The sequence below is a fragment of the Echeneis naucrates genome, chromosome 8, assembly GCF_900963305.1.
Source record: "Echeneis naucrates chromosome 8, fEcheNa1.1, whole genome shotgun sequence".
Classification (NCBI taxonomy): Eukaryota; Metazoa; Chordata; class Actinopteri; order Carangiformes; family Echeneidae; genus Echeneis; species Echeneis naucrates.
In genome coordinates this window covers 156,756-176,860 of record NC_042518.1, presented here as the reverse complement: position 1 = coordinate 176,860, position 20,105 = coordinate 156,756, and the positions used below count along the sequence as shown (strand labels likewise).

Here is a 20,105-nt window from a genome sequence, read left to right as displayed (position 1 = left end):
GTGAATCAGCAGCTTCCCAGCTGTCAGATTCTCTAATAGCTCAGTTGGATAACCGCCCCCCCCCCCACGAGTGTTACAATATCCGACGGTCAGTCAATGCAGCAGGGCTCCGTCACAGTGCGTGATATCCCTCCGCGGGAGAGAAGCGCGCGGCCTTTCCTTCCGACAGCACAGGATGTGAACGGGCGGCAGAAGGACCAGGACGACCTCCGCAGCCGGACCGCTTCCCCCTCCGTCACACCCGAAAACATCGATCCAGCACCGGGGACCCTCCGCCCGTCTCCTCACCGACTCCACCCGCCCCTGGCTGGTACCGACCGAGCCCCGTGGAAGAAATATAATCCCACTGAGAGCTGCGCGGCAACCGACACCGTTGGAAAGCAGAGAGCGCGCCGGGGAGGAATGGAACTCATCACGATCCTCGAGAAAACTGTCTCTCCAGGTAGGTACCGACCACACACACGACACGGCCGGGCCACGGGCCGCGGGGCCGGCGGCCGCGGCAGCCTGGGGCAGCTCCGCCGGGCTGAGGAAAGTTTGAAGGAGGGAAATGGCTCTAAGTCGCTGCTAGCTTATCGTGCTAACCGCTAACGCTACGGCCTCAACTACCGCTGCTGACTTAGCACTCTGTCTGGACTTTCGTCGCTGTTAAGCGGCGTAACGATCCGGCCGTTCCGCTGAGATGGACTGGAGGTGCGTTGTCACATCACAATAAGGCGTATTTCTGTCGGCGGGGTCGACCCAGCTCCGGGGTGTAGCCGTTAGCAGCATCGACCCTGCCCATGCCTTCTGTAGCTTCTCTGCTAGTCCACCGTTAGCTCGGACCATTCAAACGGCCGGCCGCCTGCTGCCGCCCGGACCGGCTCACATTACTCCGATCAGACCAGAGGGACGCCCGGCCGGCTTCATCAGCTCCACACTGAGTTAACGCTGTTTTGTCCGTTTTGCAGTTTATTGTTTAAACTTTATTTAAGTCACTTTTGACACCGGCTAATTTTAGCATGCTAGCAGAGCCGTTCCTGCTCACAGGGCTAACACGCACGTTGGAGCATCGGCGTGTCTGCAGCCCTTTCCGGGGTTTCCGGAGGCAGAGCTGCCTCCAGCCGGCTCTGGCCCCACTAATGGGGGAGAAAAGCTGAGTGCGCTGCCGTTAAACGACAGATAAACCCGTTTAACGCCAGCTAACGGCTCCTTATCGTGTGTTAGCCTGCGTGCTTCTTAGCTAGCGTTACACTGAATCACTCCTCTCCCCCCTCCCCCTCTCTCCCCCTCTCTCCCCAGATCGGAATGAACTGGAGGCGGCACAGAAGTTTCTGGAGCAGGCGGCGATAGAGAACCTGGTGAGTTCGGAGGAGCGGCGGGGCCGGCCCGCGGCTGTAGGCAGGCAGCAACGTGGATGGAGCCGAATACAGCTGGAGCCCCCTCCCCGCCCGGCTCCTCTGCTGCTGCCACCCCTCCTCCCCCAACACTAACCAACACACACGCACACTTGCAGCCCGACACCACAGCCGGAGGGCTGCATGTCCGAGTTCATTCTTTTGGTGAAATTAATGAAAAGCAAACAAATATTTGATTCTTTTCTTGACGTATTTCTATCATCACAAACTTTCAGGGCAGGGCCTGAGTCTGACGGGACTCTGGGTTTGTGGGCCTGTTAACCAGATCCTGACTGACTGATACCTTTTTATGAAAAAAGGATTGTTGTCAGTGATAGTCATGTTCTTTAATGCTTCACTGCATTGACATGCTCTGACTGAAGTGAATGGCTAACTGGACTTAACCACATCCATGTGCTGACTGACCACATTTCTGTCTCTGTCAGAACAAACCTTGAATTCTTCTACATCACTCTGTGAAATGTCCCTGCATGTTTCTTCACACTCCTGTTAAACTGCATCCTATTAACTGCTGTAGCTGCTCAGTCTCTTCACGCGCTGAGAAACTGTATAGATGTTCAGAAACGGTGTCAGAACTGAAGCACTAACCTATACATTTGTTTCAGAAAAAAAAAATGCTGCACATTAAGAATCAAGATGTATGTATCAACAAAGTAAATACCTTGACTACAACATGTGTAATATCCAAGTTGTAGGACATTCCAATGAATGTTGTCATAGAACTTCTCAATCACATTAGTGTCCACGTGCAGCTTACTCCACATGTGGTGACAGGAGTTCTTCATCCTGTTGACTGATTTGTGTCAGGTCAGGCAACAGCAGCTGTGGTAAGGATAAGTGTGATGACAGCAGATATAGACAGGAAGTGTCAGTGACCCAGGGAGAAGGGCATCATACTTTAACATGGAGGAGATGATCAGGTGTGATGAGGAGACATGGAGGATGGCCTGACTCAGCTCTCAGAGCTGGAAATGACGTCAGTCTAAGCAGACCCCTGATCAGCAGCTGTGATCCAGCTGAGCAGCCTCGTTTCCAAACAGACAAAATGTTCAGTCTCAGCTTCTGTTGTTAAATAAACACAACTGCAGTTCAGTGCTGATTGCGACTGGTGTCAGCCTTAAACCAAGACAAGAACTGACCCTAAATCTGATCCAGACTCCACTCGCCCCAGGTGTTTTCCTACAACTTTGCTGTCCGTGATTCCTCTCCATTGTGAAGGTTTAAATGCTGCATGTCTGATACTGAACCAAACACCTGGTGTTGGAATGACTTTATCCACTGCCTGAAAAAACTATTTATTTTTTTTGTTGTTTGTTTGTTTGTTTTTTTTTTTTTAATCAGAACGGGAACTTCAGACTTTGTAAATGTGATGCATTTAACGCCCAGGAAGAGATTTATCTAAAAGGTTTTCACTCAGATGAGGATCTCATTTAACCGTCATGTGATCTTTCTTCCTCTGATATCACTCCACCTCTAGCCCACATTCCTGGTGGAGTTGTCCAAAGTGTTGGCGAACCCAGGGAACACTCAGGTGGCTCGAGTTGCTGCTGGGCTGCAGGTGAAGAACTCTCTGACCTCCAAAGACCCTGATGTCAAAACACAATACCAGCAGAGATGGCTGGCCATCGACGCCAACGCTCGCCGCGAAATCAAAAATTATGTAAGGACTCAGAACACCGCTGGGCAGGTCTGTCTGATGTCAGTGGTCACGTTGTGTCCTACCATCTCTGTCTGTCTGCACTCCAGGTTTTACAGACTCTGGGCACAGAGACATATCGGCCCAGCTCGGCGTCACAGTGTGTTGCTGGGATTGCCTGTGCAGAAATTCCCGTTAACCAGTGGCCTGAGCTGATCCCACAGCTGGTGGCCAATGTCACAGACCCCTCCAGCACTGAACACATGAAGGAATCCACACTGGAGGCCATTGGATACATATGCCAGGACATCGTGAGTGACTACGCACACCGAGTCTATATTGATGTGGGTACTACCTTGATGATGACGATTGTGATGCTTCTTTCTTCAGGATCCAGAGCAGCTGCAGGAAAATGCCAACCAGATCCTGACAGCCATTATTCAGGGCATGAGAAAGGAGGAGCCCAGTAACAATGTGAAGCTGGCTGCTACCAATGCCCTGCTTAACTCCCTGGAGTTCACCAAGGCAAACTTTGACAAGGAGGTAAGCGTGCACACAAAAACACGGCTCATCAGTTTGACCTGATGATGATTATGGAGATAAATGGATGCTGACAGATATTTTCTATCTTCCAGACAGAGAGACACTTCATCATGCAGGTGGTGTGTGAAGCCACTCAGTGTCCAGACACCAGAGTGAGTGAATCAGACAATTGAACAGTGACCTTTTCACACTGACTGTGTGTATTGGTGTGTAACACTGTTGTGTTTGCAGGTGCGCGTGGCGGCTTTACAGAACCTGGTGAAGATCATGTCCCTGTATTATCAGTATATGGAGACATACATGGGCCCCGCCCTGTTTGCGGTAAGATCACACATCTGTGACTACCTGTCTCCATGTCCAGAGAAGTGATGTTAGTTGACTGTCTTCAGCCTCCATCAGCTGGTCTTTAGAGCTTTTATTCCTCCTGATTGTTCTTTCTCTGTTTCCTCTTTAAACTTGAGTCAGCTCTAAAAGCCCTGTGTTTAGTGTTGTTCTTGTGACAGAATTTGGATATTTAAAGCAAAAGAGGTTTTGGGTTCAAGGTAACCACTGATGAAGGAGGGATGGTGACAGGTGCTCATTCAACTAGTCCGAATTTAAGTTCAGTGATCATCTCATCTCTGTATTGAGGTCAAAGGTCACCGTTCTTTACAGTATTGATAGTTTGTGTCCTGTTGAGGTTAGTGTGCTAAACAGATAGCCGCCAACACTGTCATGTTCCACCTCGAGATGCTCAGGAGTTTAACTTATTTTGTCTCTTCCTTTTTATTTTTCCTTCTCACCCCCTTCATTCTTCCTTGTCTCCTTAGATCACCATTGAGGCAATGAAGAGTGACATTGATGAGGTGGCCTTGCAGGGCATTGAGTTCTGGTCCAATGTCTGTGATGAAGAGATGGACTTGGCCATTGAGGCTTCAGAGGTGTGTGAGAAGAGACCTTAGCATGTTTGAGTTTCACTGTGTTAAACCCTGCCACACTGACTAGTCCTGTTTGTTGTCCAATGCCAGGCCTCGGAGCAGGGCCGCCCCCCAGAGCACACCAGTAAATTCTATGCCAAAGGGGCCTTGCAGTATCTGGTCCCCATCCTGACCCAGACCCTCACCAAACAGGTGACATAGCAGATAGTCTGTCCTGGCCTTCGTTGAACAGTCTGTTCCTGTAGGTTTATCTCACCAGCAGTCTGTTTGTTTTTGTGCAGGATGAGAATGATGATGATGATGACTGGAACCCGTGTAAGGCTGCAGGCGTGTGTCTGATGTTGCTGGCGACCTGCTGTGAGGACGATGTGGTTCCTCATGTTCTGCCTTTCATCAAAGAACACATCAAACATCCCGACTGGCGTTACCGTGACGCCTCCGTCATGGCCTTCGGCTCCATCCTGGAGGGGCCTGAACTCAACCAGCTCAAACCACTTGTCGTACATGTCAGTCAAGCTGCTTGGTTTGTATCTGTAAACCTGGTTCAAACTAAATTCTGATCAAGTCATCCCCCTAATGCAGGCAATGCAGACGCTGATTGAGCTGATGAAGGACCCTAGTGTGGTGGTGAGGGACACCACAGCATGGACGGTGGGGAGGATCTGTGAGCTGCTGCCTGAAGCTGCCATCAATGAGCTCTACCTGGCACCGCTCCTGCAGTGTCTGATTGAGGGTCTGGGTGCTGAGCCCAGAGTGGCTTCCAACGTCTGCTGGGTAAGAACTGGACTGGCTTCCTCAAGGATTTGGAATTTGCTAATTCAGATTTTTTTTTTTTTTTAAAGAGTGGTCCTTGAGCAGTTTGAATAAATTTAAGAAATGTCTTGATCCACCAATATGATGACAGGCATCTCTCTCTCCTTTCAGGCGTTCTCGTCCCTGGCAGAGGCGGCTTACGAGGCCACGGATGCTGCAGAGGACCAGGAAGAGCCCAGCACCTACTGTCTGTCCTCATCCTTTGAGATCATTGTCCAGAAACTGCTGGAGACCACGGACAGGTGGGCTGATGAGAAACCTGAGTGCAGGAAGTGATGTCATCAGTTGCATGGCCACTGTCTCAGTAGCGTGCAGTTTGTGGTGTTAGTTTCTTCCTGATATCAGGAAGTCTCAGGACTTCCAGGCAGGGTTCCAGCCTGGGAGGGGGGGCAGGAAAAGGGGAGGAGCCTCTGGACAGGTGAGAAATCGGAGGTCTGGTTTATCTTCTACACAGAACATCGTAAACCATGACCTCCTTACATAGCTGCAAACTAGTCGCTTTTCGATGAAACTCACTGTTTTTACAAACAAGATATGTAGCATCTGATTCGTCGAGATCCAGAGGTTTTTTTTTTTTTTTTTTTTGGTTTGTTTGTTTTGGGGGGGGGGGGGGGGTCGAGGGATCAAGGATGGACAGGACTTACAGAATTGGGACTGCTATCTTCACAAAACCATTAGAGCTTGGCAACCAACGTCAGTCCACAGCTGTATTTGGCCAATCACAATCAAGAAAGACAGCATCTGTCTTTCCCAGGGATGATTGAAAGACCAGCGTCAGTTAACTCAGATCTATGCCATGGACACCAGTGCTATTACAAAATTACCATTTTCATTTGTATTTATTTTTAAGATTTATTTATTTTATTGCTTTTTTGTACCTTCTTTTGCAGAGGGGTTGGGCTTCTTTTGAGCTCAGGGTCTTTGTAGGTTTTAATGCAGACTTGTGTGTGTGTGTGTGTGTGTGTGTGTGACCCCTCAGGACCCTGAGGTCTGTGTCCTGATTGTCTCTGTTGCTCTGATCCACTTTTTGATGGTTTCTCTCGTTCCCTGTCTAGGCCTGATGGTCACCAGAACAACCTGCGTTCTGCCGCCTATGAGGCTCTAATGGAAATTGTCAAAAATAGCGCCAAGGACTGTTACCCTGCTGTCCAGAAAACCACCCTGGTCATCATGGAAAGACTGCAGCAGGTCCTGCAGATGGAGGTGAGATACAGGAGATGGGGGTGGGGCTTGATGAGCCTCACAGTAAATGCTCAGCATTTTAACATCTAGAGGGAGGTGAAATGAAGATGAATCCAGAGCTGTAACTGGTTTTCTTCTGTTGCAGTCCCACATCCAGAGCACCTCAGACAGAATCCAGTTCAATGACCTGCAGTCGCTGTTGTGTGCCACTCTGCAGGTGAGGCATGTCACTCTGCTTGTACTGGTCAACAGGTGTCACCTAAGGTCTTATTGTGATGGGGACATTTTCAGAATAAACTTCAGTGTTTCCTGTTTCCTGTCAGAATGTCCTTCGTAAAGTGCAGCATCAGGACGCTTTGCAGATCTCAGATGTGGTCATGGCATCTCTGCTGAGGATGTTTCAGAGTACTGCCGGCTCCGGAGGCGTTCAGGAAGACGCTCTGATGGCGGTGTCTACACTAGTGGAAGGTGAAATTAATACACACACACACAAAACAGCTGCACTTTTTGTGGATCTTCCATTATGACCAGGTACAGACTTGACCATCAGACCAGAGTCCTCCAGGTCATGTGGATGATTTTGTGTTCAGTACTCTCAGCTCAGTGTTGGTCACCACAGTATCACCAACACTGATGTAATGTGAACAAATAGATCCACAATGAAGGACTCTGGTCTGAGCACAAAGACCTGGGCTGTTCTCTGGTTTCTGACTGACTGATGGTTTGTGTTCCAGTTCTGGGCAGTGACTTCCAGAAGTACATGGATGCCTTCAAACCTTTCCTGGCCATCGGATTGAAGAACTACGCTGAGTATCAGGTAGGCCTGAGTCCAGATCTACATCTACCAGGACCGGGGTCAGTCTCAGTCCTTCCAAGTCTTTGAGGAGGTGTTTAAACTGCCACTGAACCTGGTGACAGACTGACAGAGTACAGACTGTCAGGACACACAGTTGCCACAGGGGACCCTACAGTACAGAGGTTATGAAGTGTCTCTTCCTGCAGCTTGTTGAGGATCAATAATCTGTCAGATGATCAATATCTGACTGAATTCAGTATGTGGAGGAGGATCAGATAGGAAGTGAATCAGCTGACCATGTTGATGTGGACTGTGATGTTGCAGGTGTGTCTGGCAGCGGTCGGTCTGGTGTGTGACCTGTGCAGAGCGCTGATGTCCAACATCCTGCCTTACTGTGATGAAATCATGCACTTGCTGCTGGAGAACCTTGGGGTGAGGATCTACCCACACACACACAATGTGAGGTCTATGATGATAATTCATGCACCACGCTGACCATCCAGGATGTAAAAACAACCACTTTTATCTGAGACCAAAACACTTCCTGTCCACACTTTTAACTGTGAAGTTCAAACTTGAATGCAAGGGAACAACTTCCTGTTTGTTTCTCCGTATTCAGAATGAGAACGTCCACCGGTCAGTGAAGCCTCAGATTCTCTCAGCCTTTGGTGACATTGCTCTGGCCATCGGAGGAGAGTTCAAGAAATATCTGGACATTGTCCTGGACACTCTGCAGCAGGCCTCACAGGCCCAGGTCGACAAGGTAACGCACACACAGAGCTCAGATCCTCTGCTGGTGAAATGAAACCAGGAAACACAGTGTCCAGAAGCCTGGACTAGCCTGATCTCAGTCAGAAGGAAGTTTGTTTCTCTAATGGCTTTTTAGTCAGTGGTGATGATGGATACTCTGAGCTGTCAGGTCTGTGATGATAAATCATGCACCACTCTGAATGTGATGTAAAACCAACCACCTTTATCTGAGACCTGCACACACCTGAACATGGCAGCTGTGGGTTGGTAGTTTGAAACCCAGCGCCTCCTGTTGCTACTGTCGTGAAAGGATCTTTAATCCGATTCCTGAGAGAAGAACCAAAGACTAAGGATTGTGTTCTTATATGGTTTCAGACTGACTATGATATGGTAGATTACCTCAATGAGCTGAGGGAAGGCTGTCTGGAGGCTTACACTGGGATCATCCAGGGCCTGAAGGGGGATCAGGAGAACGTCCACCGTAAGAAACTCCCACACTCTGATCACATGACACCCTGACGTTGGTTCCTCCTCCTGGCTGCAGTGGACCAGGAGGATTTTACAATGTCAGAGAGAAACTTGGGTCTTTTTTCACCCAGGAAGCTTAAGGCTGTACACAACAGCTTCCTGGTTTTGCGGGACCCAACAAACAGTCACCACAACCTCTCCACCATGTTGCTTCATGATGAACTTTTTATTTCTTTACTTCCTCTCATCTTCCCTCATTTCCTCTGTCTGCAGCTGATGTGATGCTGGTCCAGCCCCGGGTGGAGTTCATCCTGTCATTCATCCATCACATAGCGGAGGATGAAGATCACTCTGACGGCGTGGTGGCCAACGCTGCCGGACTCATCGGGTGAGTTAGTGACTTGAGGTGACATCACACTGTCATGAGTCTGACCCCATCGTCATGCTCGCTGTCAGAATGTGATTCAGAGTTTTTGAAATTAAGCTTTGGACAAATCAGGGTTTTTTTGGCGGAGGAGCTTCGGTCTTTACTATGACCGCGATCGGTGGTTTGTTGTTGGCCTAAATTTAATCTGTGTGTGTGTCTGTCTGTCTGTGTTCTCAGCGACCTGTGCACAGCATTTGGTAAAGACGTTATGAAGCTGGTTGAGGTTCGTCCAATCATCAATGACTTATTAACAGAGGGGCGGCGCTCCAAAACCATCAAGACCAAGACGCTGGCAACCTGGGCCACTAAGGAGCTGCGGAAGCTCAAGAGCCAGGCCTGGTAAGAGACGGGGAGAGAGACAGACAGCAGCAGGAGTTTGATAACATGACTCAGTAAAACTGATGGGCCAAACTTTTGTCACAGCTTGTCCTCATCGCTGCCTCTTCTTCTTTCAGATTGTTGCTGGTCGGGGAAACGAGAGAGAGCTGTGAGAGATCGACATCAGTGAACAATGAGGACAAACTGCCCCACTGGAATTACTCTTCTGTCTTTGTCGGTCAAAGCAGAAGTCGAGTGAGATGAGTGTGTGAAAGACGTGTGAGCGAGTGAGCGAGCGAGAGATGACATCACACCACCCTCAGATCCAGCAGGCGATAACTACCCCTCCTCTCCCCCTCCCCCTGATGGCCTGTGGACTGGACGCTGACCCCCCCCAACCCCGCCCCCCAAACAAAAACAAACTCATTCGAGCCCCCCAGCCCCCCCACCTCTCTCGCTGTAGCCGGGCTCTCCTACGACATCATGACGTCACCGACCTGCCGTTCCCCCCCGCTCTTCGCCAGGGGAGGGGAGGAGGAGGGCAAATGGAAAAACACAATGAGAAAATCAAAGACTTGTGGATCAGAGAGCGGAGACTTCGTGGACTTCTGTGGAAAACTTCAGATTTTTGTTGCTCTTATTTCTTCTTCTTCTTCTTCCGAGCACTAAAATGGCGACGGAGCTCTGATGGACTCGCCTGCACCTGCTCAGTCTGCAGCTTCCACGCTCCCAACAACAGCACTAAATCCCTTCAAGATAAAAGTCAAGACCCACGGGGAATCCTCAGAGCGAGTGCCAAATGGAAAAGGAAGCGACCTTTGACCCAAGCGGCGTGAGCTGCTGATTACGCGTTTGGTTTTTGGTTTGGGAAAGGGTCACTCACCGTTTTTGCTTGTTTAAAAAAGATTCAGAGAATTGAAGACGTTTGTATAAGGTTATATTTTTCCATTGCTATGATGAAAATAAAGTTGAAAAAAACAATAAAATGATATGAAACATTCCCCAAGCAGTTCTGATGATTTCGGTCTGTGTCGTCTGTTGGACTCTTGGACTCATGAACCTCCGGACTTTTTGATTGGAAGCTGAACTTTGCTCTTGAGTTTGGTGGCTCCCCCCCGCTGTTGGTTTGTTTACTCAACGCCACAAAGAACCATGATTTGTTTTTGTTTGTTTTCTAACTCACTTCATGGCTTGTTTGGTAGCAGCTCGGCCGTCGCTCCTGGCAGACGGACTTTTCTTGAAACATTAAGTTTGTAGTTGGTGTGAAAAATCACGTCTGGCACTGCAGGAACCTGCGTCCCGCTTGGCTCCGCCCACCTTGGCTCCTCTGGATTACTTCGCGATCGATGATGAACCACAGGAAGAAAACTGGACCACAGTTCAAATGGAGATCTGAGTTGACAGTGAAGTGTTCAGCCTCGGAGGGCTTTTATTTTGTAGGTGCGGCAGCTGTAGGGAATGTGCTTCCTGTGTTGACTTGATGAACCTAAACTCGATTATTTACTGGATTGTGAATCATTTAAAGCCGATCTGCTTTTTATTTCGTATTCAACTTTAGTGAACTAATAAAGTCTATATTGTACTGAAATATCTGCTGCTGCGGCTGCTTCTTCTGGTATCCTTTTTCCCCACAATCCTTTGCACCATTACAAGCCTGAAGAAGGGTTCACTTGGAATGTTGGATTGGGATCTTAAATTCCAAATAAAATCCTATCTTCATTTTCACTTCAATCATGGAAAAAAAATCCTGAAGCGAAATTAATCCTCAGATCTCAGACTCAGCCGAGGACAGATGAATTTTATTTTCTGTCACCGGTGAAGGAAAATAATAGTCAGACTTAACACTTTTTGTGTGATGTTGCTTCCAATAAGGTCCCGGTTTGTTTCCCGGCCTGGGGCCTCCAAAGACATGTTTGGGTTCAATGGTGACTCTAAACTGTCCGTAGGTCTGTCTGTCTCTGTGATGGACTGGAGAGCTATCCAGGGTGGCCCTGCCCTCCAAAACCCCTTGGTAGAGGTAGAAGATGGATGAATGAAATCCCTTTAGAAACCAGAGGAAACAGGCTGCAGAAAATTTTAAATCCTTCGTTCCCTGAAGGGAGCACAGAGATTCCTTCCTCTGATTGGATGACTGTGTTCTAAGTGACCCAATAAAACTTCAGTAGATTTCAGGTAAAACACCTGGAGAAACCAAATCCTGAAAAGTTGATTACTGTGTTCTGGTAGGAGGGGCTTGGAGGTATGGCTGAAGGCAGTGACTGCTTTGTTGTGACATCACAAAGTCCCAGAAGTCCTGACCGCTGGTTTGACAGTTTAGTTTCACAATCCAGACTGTGAGGGTTTCTCTGAGGACGGAGACCGCTGAGACTTTCACTGGATTAATCGAGGATCAGAGACCACACAGAGGTCTACCTTTAAACCTCTGGACTGTGGGGTCCAAAGAGTCATGTGACTCACGTATCTGTTGAAACATCAGATGTGACAAACTGACATTGTTCTAGAATGTGACCCGACCTTTGACCCTTGGCCTTCACTGGCGGCTCTGATGGTGGACCGGATGGGGGAGTTTCCCGCGCAGGCTCAAACCCTGCGAAGGTTCCGGTTTTAGTTTCACACAATAAAGTATACCCGAACATCATGTGACCGGAGCCGACACCTGACGCCTGACCAGTGTTGCCAGGTCTGCTTATTATAAGCGACTTTCGGCTTGTTGTTCTTGCAAATATCGCTAAAGTTTGTCCTTTTTCCTTAAAGGATCTGTCCAAAAACTGAGCTGGTACTGAAAAGTGCAAAAGAACAACAAAAACCCCCAAACACCAACAACTACAGCGAAAAAACAAACAAACAAAAAAGAAAAACCAACAACAACTCCACAGCTTTTCATTCTTGAGGTCACTGCAAACTAAGTGGATCTAGCAGAGTAACGGTGCACCTGACCTGAGGTTTAGGTCACTGACCTGACCCCGTCAGAGCCGTCTGGTGTCCCTCATGTGACGGAAGTGACGCACACACTCGGAGCACAGGTTCCCTCACCTGCTCGGTGACGTCATCCTCAGCTAAAGCTTATTATTAAAAACAGCTGACGAAAGTTCCTGATTGGTGCTTTAATCGAACGATCGATTAATCGACACCGAACTGAAGGAGAGCGGGAGCCGGCGGAGACCGGGACTCTCCGGTACCAGCACGTCTGCAGCCGCGTGGCGTTTAGGTTTCCCTGCTCACGCCGTGCACGCGCCCCCGGTAATCAATCAACAATGATTGATTATTGATGCAGTCGTTGCGCAGCCGCCGCGCGCCCCCCGCCCTCATCTCCACATCCGCGTGTGACCGGAGGATGAGTCGGTAGGAGGCTAACAGCTACCGTTACCGAACGGCGGCACCGGGCTGGTCGCTCATGTCTGTCCGTGTTCTGTCGCCGTTCAGTGGAGCCGCAACCGTCGCCACCAGGTCCGGACGTTACATGGCCGCGACTCGGAGCTCCGTGGGGCTGCCCGGTTAGCTCGGCGGCCGGGTGCCGCCGTTAGCCGCCGTTAGCTCCCTCTGTGTTATGTAAGGGGAGCTAACATTAGCCTGTTAGCATGAACGACGCGCAGCAAGAAATGTCTCCGGACTTCGTCCTGATGCGGCTCGTCTCCGCGGCTGAGTACGACCGGCTGGACGAGCCCGACGACCTGATGTCCGTCAAAGCCGCGCTGGGACATCGCGGTGGCGGGTTCGAGCTGGACTCTGGCGGCTCCTCGGCGGGCCTCGGGTCCGCCTCCCCGCACTACAGCTCACCGCTCCCCGGAAAAGGGGAGCTGGACGGCGGGCTGGTGTTGCCGCAGGCCCCGCCGGGCTCCGATGTGCAGCTGTCTCCTCCGCCGCCCGAGGATTTTGCCGTGGCGGCCCAAAGGTTCGTGGACTTCCCGATGCCACACGGAGCCGGGGGCCATGGGTCCAGGGCGCAGCTGATGGTGTTTCAGAACCTGCTGCGGTCCGGAGACCGGATCCTGGAGTGCGGGCTGGAGCAGCCGCCCCCGCTCTTCCTTCAGGAGGAGGCAGAGAGACGGAGACATCAGCTGGACGCCGGTTCGGGTCCTGGCAGCACCACAGCGTGTCCTGGACCTGGACCCGGCAGGAAGGACCAGGGTTCTATCCCACCTGCAGGGGAAAACCTGCAGCCGCAGCTCATCCAGTGGCACCCGGTCCTCAGACTGTCCAAAGGGGCCGATGAGTCCCAGACTCCCCAGCAGGGCGTCTCCGCTCTGGACTCAGAGTCCCGGTCCGTCCTCTGCCACCGACACCGCCTGCTCTCAGACCGACTGGGTAAATGGCCCCCAGGTCTGCTGGACCAAGCTCTGCATCTTGGCCTGCTGAAGCCCAGGAAGAACTGCTCAGGTGGGAGAGATGACCCGGTCTTGTCCCTGGCTCAGAGGCTGGGTCACCTGGGTGAGGGTGGAGAGGGGGGTGAGAAGATGGTGATGCCCCTTTCTCGGTGCAACTGTCTCAGTGTCCTGGCCACAGGGTCAGTGGGATTAGGGCCCGGGGAGGACCCCAGTGAGACCAGTGACGCCCTGCTGGTCCTGGAAGGTCTCGGGTCTGAGGAGGTGGCAGGGTTGGGTGAGGGGGCACACAGGGACAGAACAAACACAGGGGACACTGAGAAAGAAGAGAGGCTGGGGGATGTTGGTGGTGGGGGAACACCTGGGGGGGCAGAGCAGGTGTTCTCCAGTGGGACTCTGAGCGGTCTGATGAGGCAGGTTCATAGACTGGCAGAGGAGGCGGGGGTCTGCACGGATCAGGGCTGCCGGTCCTCGCTGTCTGTCCTGGGTGCTGCGGTGTCCTTACCCCCCTGTGTGGACTCCCACCCCCACATCAGCAGTCCTACCACCCCTTGTCTGTTTGCCCCCATCCGCCCACAGGCCCCCCAGGCTGCAGCAGCGCTCAATGGTCTCCAGGCCTCCCCCGACCCCCCGCTGTACTCCAGCCCAGACCCAAGCCACCGGCTGCAGCATCAGCAGCAGTCCCGCTCCCAGCCCCAGAGCCGGGCTACCACCCCCAAACTCGGTGTGGCCCTGGGGGCACCCGGGCGGTCTGCCTCCCCCTTGGTGGTCCTGCAGAGGGAGGCGGGCGCAGGAGGAAGGGAAGGAGAGAAGACGCCACGTGGGAGGTCAAGGAAAGGCGGGTCCTTGAAGGTCCGGCTCAGCAAACTATTCAGAACCAAGAGCTCCAGTGGGGGGTCAGGGGGGATGCTGGACAAAAGGCCCTCCCTGGCCTCATCCATCTCCTCTGGTGGGAGTCTCCTGGACGTGTGGGGTTCCACCTGCAGCAACACGGAGCAAGACAGTAGCAGGTGAGGAGGGGTGGGGCTCTGAAGATAGATCTGTTAGGACACACCTGAGACCAGCTGGAACACACAGGACCTCCTGTGAGAACCTACTTCACTCCAGTCTTTGGTAATTGATTGGTCGTTTTTGTATGAAGCGGGCGGGCTTATAAGTAGATTGGTCAGTCACAGGAAATGAATTTTCAGGTGAATCTAAAACAACCCTCCTCTAATCTCAGCTCACATTTGGTTTGACTCAATGATAGAAACGGGTCCAGGGTTAGTCCAGGTCTGAGACTGGACCGAATTCTGTGGTTCCACCATGACCGGTCCCAGATCAGCGTCATTATCATTCATTCCATGAACATGCTGACTATCAGACAGTCCATCCCAACAGCAGCCTGAGTGAGCTCACTGGGATGACGATGAAGCTGCTCCAGGAGTTCAGTTAAATTCTGGTCTTTGTGTCCATCAGGCTGCAGGTGTCCAGACCTCACAGTGCCTTCTCTCCTGTGCCCTTCAGTCCTGCTTTCACTGGTGAGTGTATGTGTGTTTACCTGGCTGGCTGTCAAAGTAAGTGTTCTTCAGCGATCATACAAAGTTCACTGTTAATGTAACGGTAACTGCTGTACACAGTGTCCTCCTCTCTGTCGTCCTCCTCTCTCTGTGCTGAGACTTTTTCTTTGCCCCTTCTTCCTCTTGAACTGAAGACTAACATTTAACAGCTTCCCTTTTCTGGACTAATGTGTGTGCGTGTGCACAGGTGAGACGGTGTCTCTGGTTGATGTGGATATTTCTCGGAGAGGGGGTAACTCTCTACATCCCCCAACTCCTCCTCCTCCTCCCAGACGGAGCCTCAGTCTGCTTGGTACTCCTTCTCTTCGTCATTTTCCTTTCTCTGCTCTCTCTATCTGTCCGTCTTCCTTTCCTCTGACTGTCAATCATTGTCCTCTCCGGTCTGCAGATGATTTCGGGGGCCCTCCCCAGCAGCAGGGGCCCTTCACTGAATGCAATGTGGGGGCCTCGATGCAATCTCTACCCCCCCGACCGCTGGTCCTGCCCCCCTCCCTCAGCACCATCCAACACAGCCTGAGCCTCAATGGTGGGACACACACCATCTCTCTCTTTCACATGAACATGCACACAAACTAACAGCTCTTTGTTCTGGACCAGACACCTTCCTGAGAGGTTTACCAAGACCGGTTCCTCTTCGTTCTGACGGACTACACCCCCCACCACGACTCGTCCCCCGATGCCCCCTCAGTCGACCCGACGCCAATAGCTTCGCCACCAGCCTACGAGAACTGGAGAAGGTCGGTGCGAGGCCCCTATTTCAATATCATGCAAACATGTGAAGCTCCAGCCTGGACCTAGGAGACACTTCAGTCCTCCTAAATCCACTATGTGGTGTAGAGACATGGAATATGTTCCTTTTTGTGTGTCAGTCGGGCTCACATTATTAGCCCTGGGTGTACTGTTATTGCAAATCACAGGCTTGGCTGTCATAATGACTGGTGAATGGAAACCAGTCCAGAGTCAGGGACCTAAAACAGTTCCAACTCCAGGGTCGTGTCAGAGGGCTGGTCAGTGTTACTGTGTGTGTTCGTTCCAGTGTGGGTGGTACTGGGGGCCGATGAACTGGGAGGATGCAGAGATGAAGCTGAAGGGGAAACCAGACGGGTCGTTCCTGGTTCGGGACAGCTCAGACCCTCGATACATCCTGAGTCTGAGTTTCAGATCCCAGGGAGTCACACACCACACACGCATGGAGCACTACAGAGGTAATACACACACACAAACAACACAGGTGTGGAGATTGACTCATGATGCCACAGCTTTGTCTCCTAAATAAGGACCAGAAACATTTATACAAAATTTTATGTCACAGTGATCCAGACTTGTGACATTTGATCACATCCCTCTGAGGACCTGGTCTAAGTTTCCCAAACCATGGCTTCTGTTACCTAGCAACCAAGGCAACACATACATTTGATACATGCATCTGAGTCTTGTCATCAGAAGTGATCATGAGATGCAGTGTGCAGATGTGCAGATTCCCCCCTCAGGTCCTGAACACTGACGTGGTCTCATCCTCCCCCTTCAGGAACATTCAGTCTGTGGTGTCACCCAAAGTTTGAGGACCGCTGTCACTCGGTTGTGGAGTTCATAGAGAGAGCCATCATGCATTCCAAGAATGGAAAGTTCCTCTACTTCCTGCGCTCCAGAGTCCCAGGTAACTATCCAACCATTCATCTCGTAGTCTCTCACCCATCTGTCCCTGTCAACACACTGTCCCCTTTCCTGTCAAAGGAAGAAACTTCTCACTGAGAGGAGGTGAGTAGTCCTCACCATAAAGGTTATTCTGCCTGTGTGATGCCACAATGTGAACATCTGAGCTGAGTGCAGCGATGACCTCACATTACCTTTGTAGAAACTGAATTCACCTGATCTGGAGATTAATTCTTCACTGGGTGTATATGATAATATTTATAATGAAGTCAAATGAGGGGTGATGTCTTTTCCTGAACATGTTCATGTTAAAGAACTAAGGTGTCTTGACGCTCACTGCTCCTGTGGAGACTTCAGTTCAGTGCTGCCTTGCTCCTCATCAGGTGTAATTGTGTGGTCCTCAGGTCTGCCCCCAACCCCGGTCCAGCTCCTGTACCCAGTCTCCAGGTTCAGCAGTGTTAAGTCTCTGCAGCATCTCTGCCGCTTCTGCATTAGGCAGCTGGTCCGGATAGACCACATCCAGGAGCTGCCTCTGCCCACGTGAGTACATGACTCTGAACCTGAACCTCAAACCCACAATGTCTGGTGACTGTTTTTGGTTTTGGTGGTTTATATGTTGATCTTATTGATTGCAGAATCTGTCCTCAATACCTGGTTGGGGGTGTGTGTGTGTGTGTGTGTGGGTGTGGGTGTGTACTTTGAATCTGTAATAAATATTTTCTTTAAAAAAAAAAAAAGACTGTAATCAATTTATTCTTCATATAGATGTGATTCTTCTGACTTGATCTTTAATCAGCCCTGCTTAACATGGAGTCTGCTCAAACTTACCTTTTCACCAGGTCAAAGTATAAACAGCAGTGGGGTACTGAACAAAATTGATACAGAACTGATCAATAGAGCCAATAGGCATCTCTCACTCTCTGTCCTCAGGCCTCTGATCGCCTACTTGAGGAAGTTTTATTACTATGACCCTGAGGAGGAAATCAGCCCCTCTCTGCGTAGACCAGAGCAGAGCAGCCAGCCAGGTGTCGAGGCCCAAACGTAGCATTGAAGGTGAGTGACACAGAAAGATAGGCCTCATTTACTCCAGGCTGTTTGAAGGTCTCAAGGTGCAGGGAGTTCTAAGCTATCAAAAGTCGATGTCTGAGCTCCTTTTCTATTCAGAAAAATGTCCTTCAGTCACATTGACAACAGGGCCAACAGTCAGTTGTACTTTCCCACACAAATCAGTTACAGTCCTAATAAATTCAAAGTAACCCTTGTATGTTGAGAGGCCCGTGATCCCTTACCAGCTGTGGGAGGGGCCAGGACTCAGTCCTGACTCATGTTTCCTCTCTTCTTTTCTCTCCAGTTGTTTTCTTTCATTTGATTTCCTGTTTCTCGGCCACTCAAAGCTGACTGAAGAACGTGAAACAATCAGACTCGACTCAGACTGCAGCCAGTCAGCTCCTTCCCCTCAGTCCTGTTTCAGGGGCAAGTTTCAGATGATCCACCCTCCACCTCCGTGCTCCCTGATTGGCTCACAGGGAATTGACAGGTGAGGGGCTGGGGATGTGGAGACTCCGCCTCTCATCTGATGACATCAGAGTAGCTGGACTAAAGGAAACATTTCCATCACCGACGATGCTGAAATCTGTAACTCATCAAGGAATTGTGGGAGTTGGTCCTTGGAGGCCTGTCTCAGGTCAAGAAGTCCACTCTTAACTGTAATGGGCACGAGTGGTGATGTCACCTCAGCTGACCAATAGAAACAGTTCAGCTGCTGCAAAGGAGGATCAGAGCCGCAGTCACATGAAACAAACTTTTTGAAAATGTTTTTCTTCTAAATTTAATTTGTGTTGAGTGAAGAAAAGTGGTCATGTGACAAATGTCGGTATTTCAAACAAAAAGCCTTTGGCCTATGATCTAGGTCAGATCCAGGATCTGCTCTGGTTCTGGTTGAAACTCAGATGTGATGGAGTCTGCTGCCTTAGCTGCTAATGATTCAGGATGTGACAAAGCCTCATGGATTTCAGAATAAAGGTTCTTTCAACCAACAATTTTAGTTTGAAGGCTCACCTGGGGACAGTCAGGGCAGTGGGGACATCTACTGGACAACACAGGGAATCACCATGGATTCACTGTGCAGGCTTTTATTTTGAAATAATTGACCACCTTTATAAATTCTTGATGAAAAAGTGAACAAGCTGAACTGAACTGGGCAAACAGAAAATCTGGTCTCCTGCTGGTCCCAATCTGTAGACCGAGACTCTGAGACTGTGGTACTGGCTGAGTCAAAGGTATTGTGGCTCTGATCCTCTATGTAAGTTTTCTTGAATCTGCTTCCTTGAGAAAAACCTGGTCTCAGGTTCCAGGTTCAGTCTGAAAAGGACCTTCTGAGTTGACTTGCAGTGCTTATTTGAAGTGGGCATGTCAGTTTGATGTGATGCTGCTGGTGTGATGTCACAATGACATCACATAGTTTCTCTGGTTTTACTGGGAGACACATCACATCTAAAATGCAGACGAGAGTCTAAGATAATGTGATGCAACCGCCATGTTTGATACGTGTCCAGGCTCTGACCTGTTGAATGAAGACCTGGCTCACAGACCACGCTCCTGGTCTGATGTGGTTTCACTGTTTTCATTTGTCTATAAAGTTCTTACACTAGAATGAGGACTGAGGGTCCACATCTCAGATCTTGGTCCTTGGGTCTGTCTGGTTCTGGTCTAATTGTGTGTCTCTGCCATGGGACTGGACTTGAACCACCAGCTCTGTATAATGAGGGCGGACCAGCAGGTCACCTGATCCTGGAGGACTCACTGTGGATGAACTGGAGTGTTACTGATCCAATAGGTCCTGCAAACACTGGATCTGGGACTTGTGGGAACACTTCCATGATGTCAAACAGTTTTCTTTTTTTTTGGGGGGGGACTCCTCCATCCCTAGCCAAGGAGGCATGTCGAGGGAGGATGTGCACAGATTGCACCTGCTGAGCAGATGAGATGCTATTTTGGTGGGAAGAGCCATGAAGATGTGACCTTTCATCTTTTGTGCAGTCACCTGTTAATAAAACAGAGTGGGCAGGGCTAAAGCTTGAGTATTCCTATGTCATTAGCTAACAACTTGTCCGCCATGTTGGCCGAGCCAATCAGGGCGTGACCACATGGTTTTCTGTCCATCCGGACCGAGAAGACCGATCCAGCTTTGTTATGATGCTGCCTAATTAGCCAGCAAGGGTTAGCATCATTCGCTGAAGAGATTCTTAATATTTGTAACGGGAAGTTGGCTAATTTTTGTGCCGCTGCCATCACTAATGAAAACACATCTAACATCACGCTAAT

General features: G+C 50.2%; 2 protein-coding genes and 1 non-coding gene across 3 annotated transcripts; all 3 read left to right on the top strand.

The window, feature by feature from the left end:
* The first annotated feature begins 145 nt into the window (after positions 1 to 145).
* kpnb1 (karyopherin (importin) beta 1) lies at positions 146 to 10,247 on the top strand. Its single transcript, XM_029508390.1, has 22 exons — positions 146 to 442; positions 1,282 to 1,340; positions 2,875 to 3,057; positions 3,144 to 3,344; positions 3,424 to 3,576; positions 3,669 to 3,728; positions 3,808 to 3,897; positions 4,386 to 4,496; positions 4,584 to 4,685; positions 4,775 to 4,999; positions 5,076 to 5,267; positions 5,418 to 5,548; positions 6,362 to 6,509; positions 6,634 to 6,705; positions 6,812 to 6,956; positions 7,223 to 7,305; positions 7,609 to 7,716; positions 7,904 to 8,047; positions 8,410 to 8,515; positions 8,776 to 8,890; positions 9,107 to 9,268; positions 9,385 to 10,247. Coding segments are annotated over exons 1-22 (2,631 nt in total). The 5' UTR covers positions 146 to 402; the 3' UTR covers positions 9,386 to 10,247.
* Positions 8,551 to 8,685, top strand: LOC115048232 (small nucleolar RNA SNORA79). The gene has a single exon (XR_003841058.1). It is a non-coding gene; the product is annotated as a small nucleolar RNA SNORA79 (small nucleolar RNA).
* A 2,024-nt stretch (positions 10,248 to 12,271) lies between the features above and the next one.
* LOC115047445 (suppressor of cytokine signaling 7-like) lies at positions 12,272 to 19,855 on the top strand. Its single transcript, XM_029508389.1, has 10 exons — positions 12,272 to 14,579; positions 15,028 to 15,089; positions 15,316 to 15,420; positions 15,517 to 15,654; positions 15,726 to 15,865; positions 16,165 to 16,333; positions 16,657 to 16,785; positions 17,186 to 17,321; positions 17,712 to 17,834; positions 18,133 to 19,855. The coding sequence occupies exons 1-9, from the start codon at positions 12,826 to 12,828 to the stop codon at positions 17,824 to 17,826; spliced, it is 2,748 nt and encodes a 915-aa protein (XP_029364249.1). The 5' UTR covers positions 12,272 to 12,825; the 3' UTR covers positions 17,827 to 17,834; positions 18,133 to 19,855.
* Positions 19,856 to 20,105: the final 250 nt, after the last annotated feature.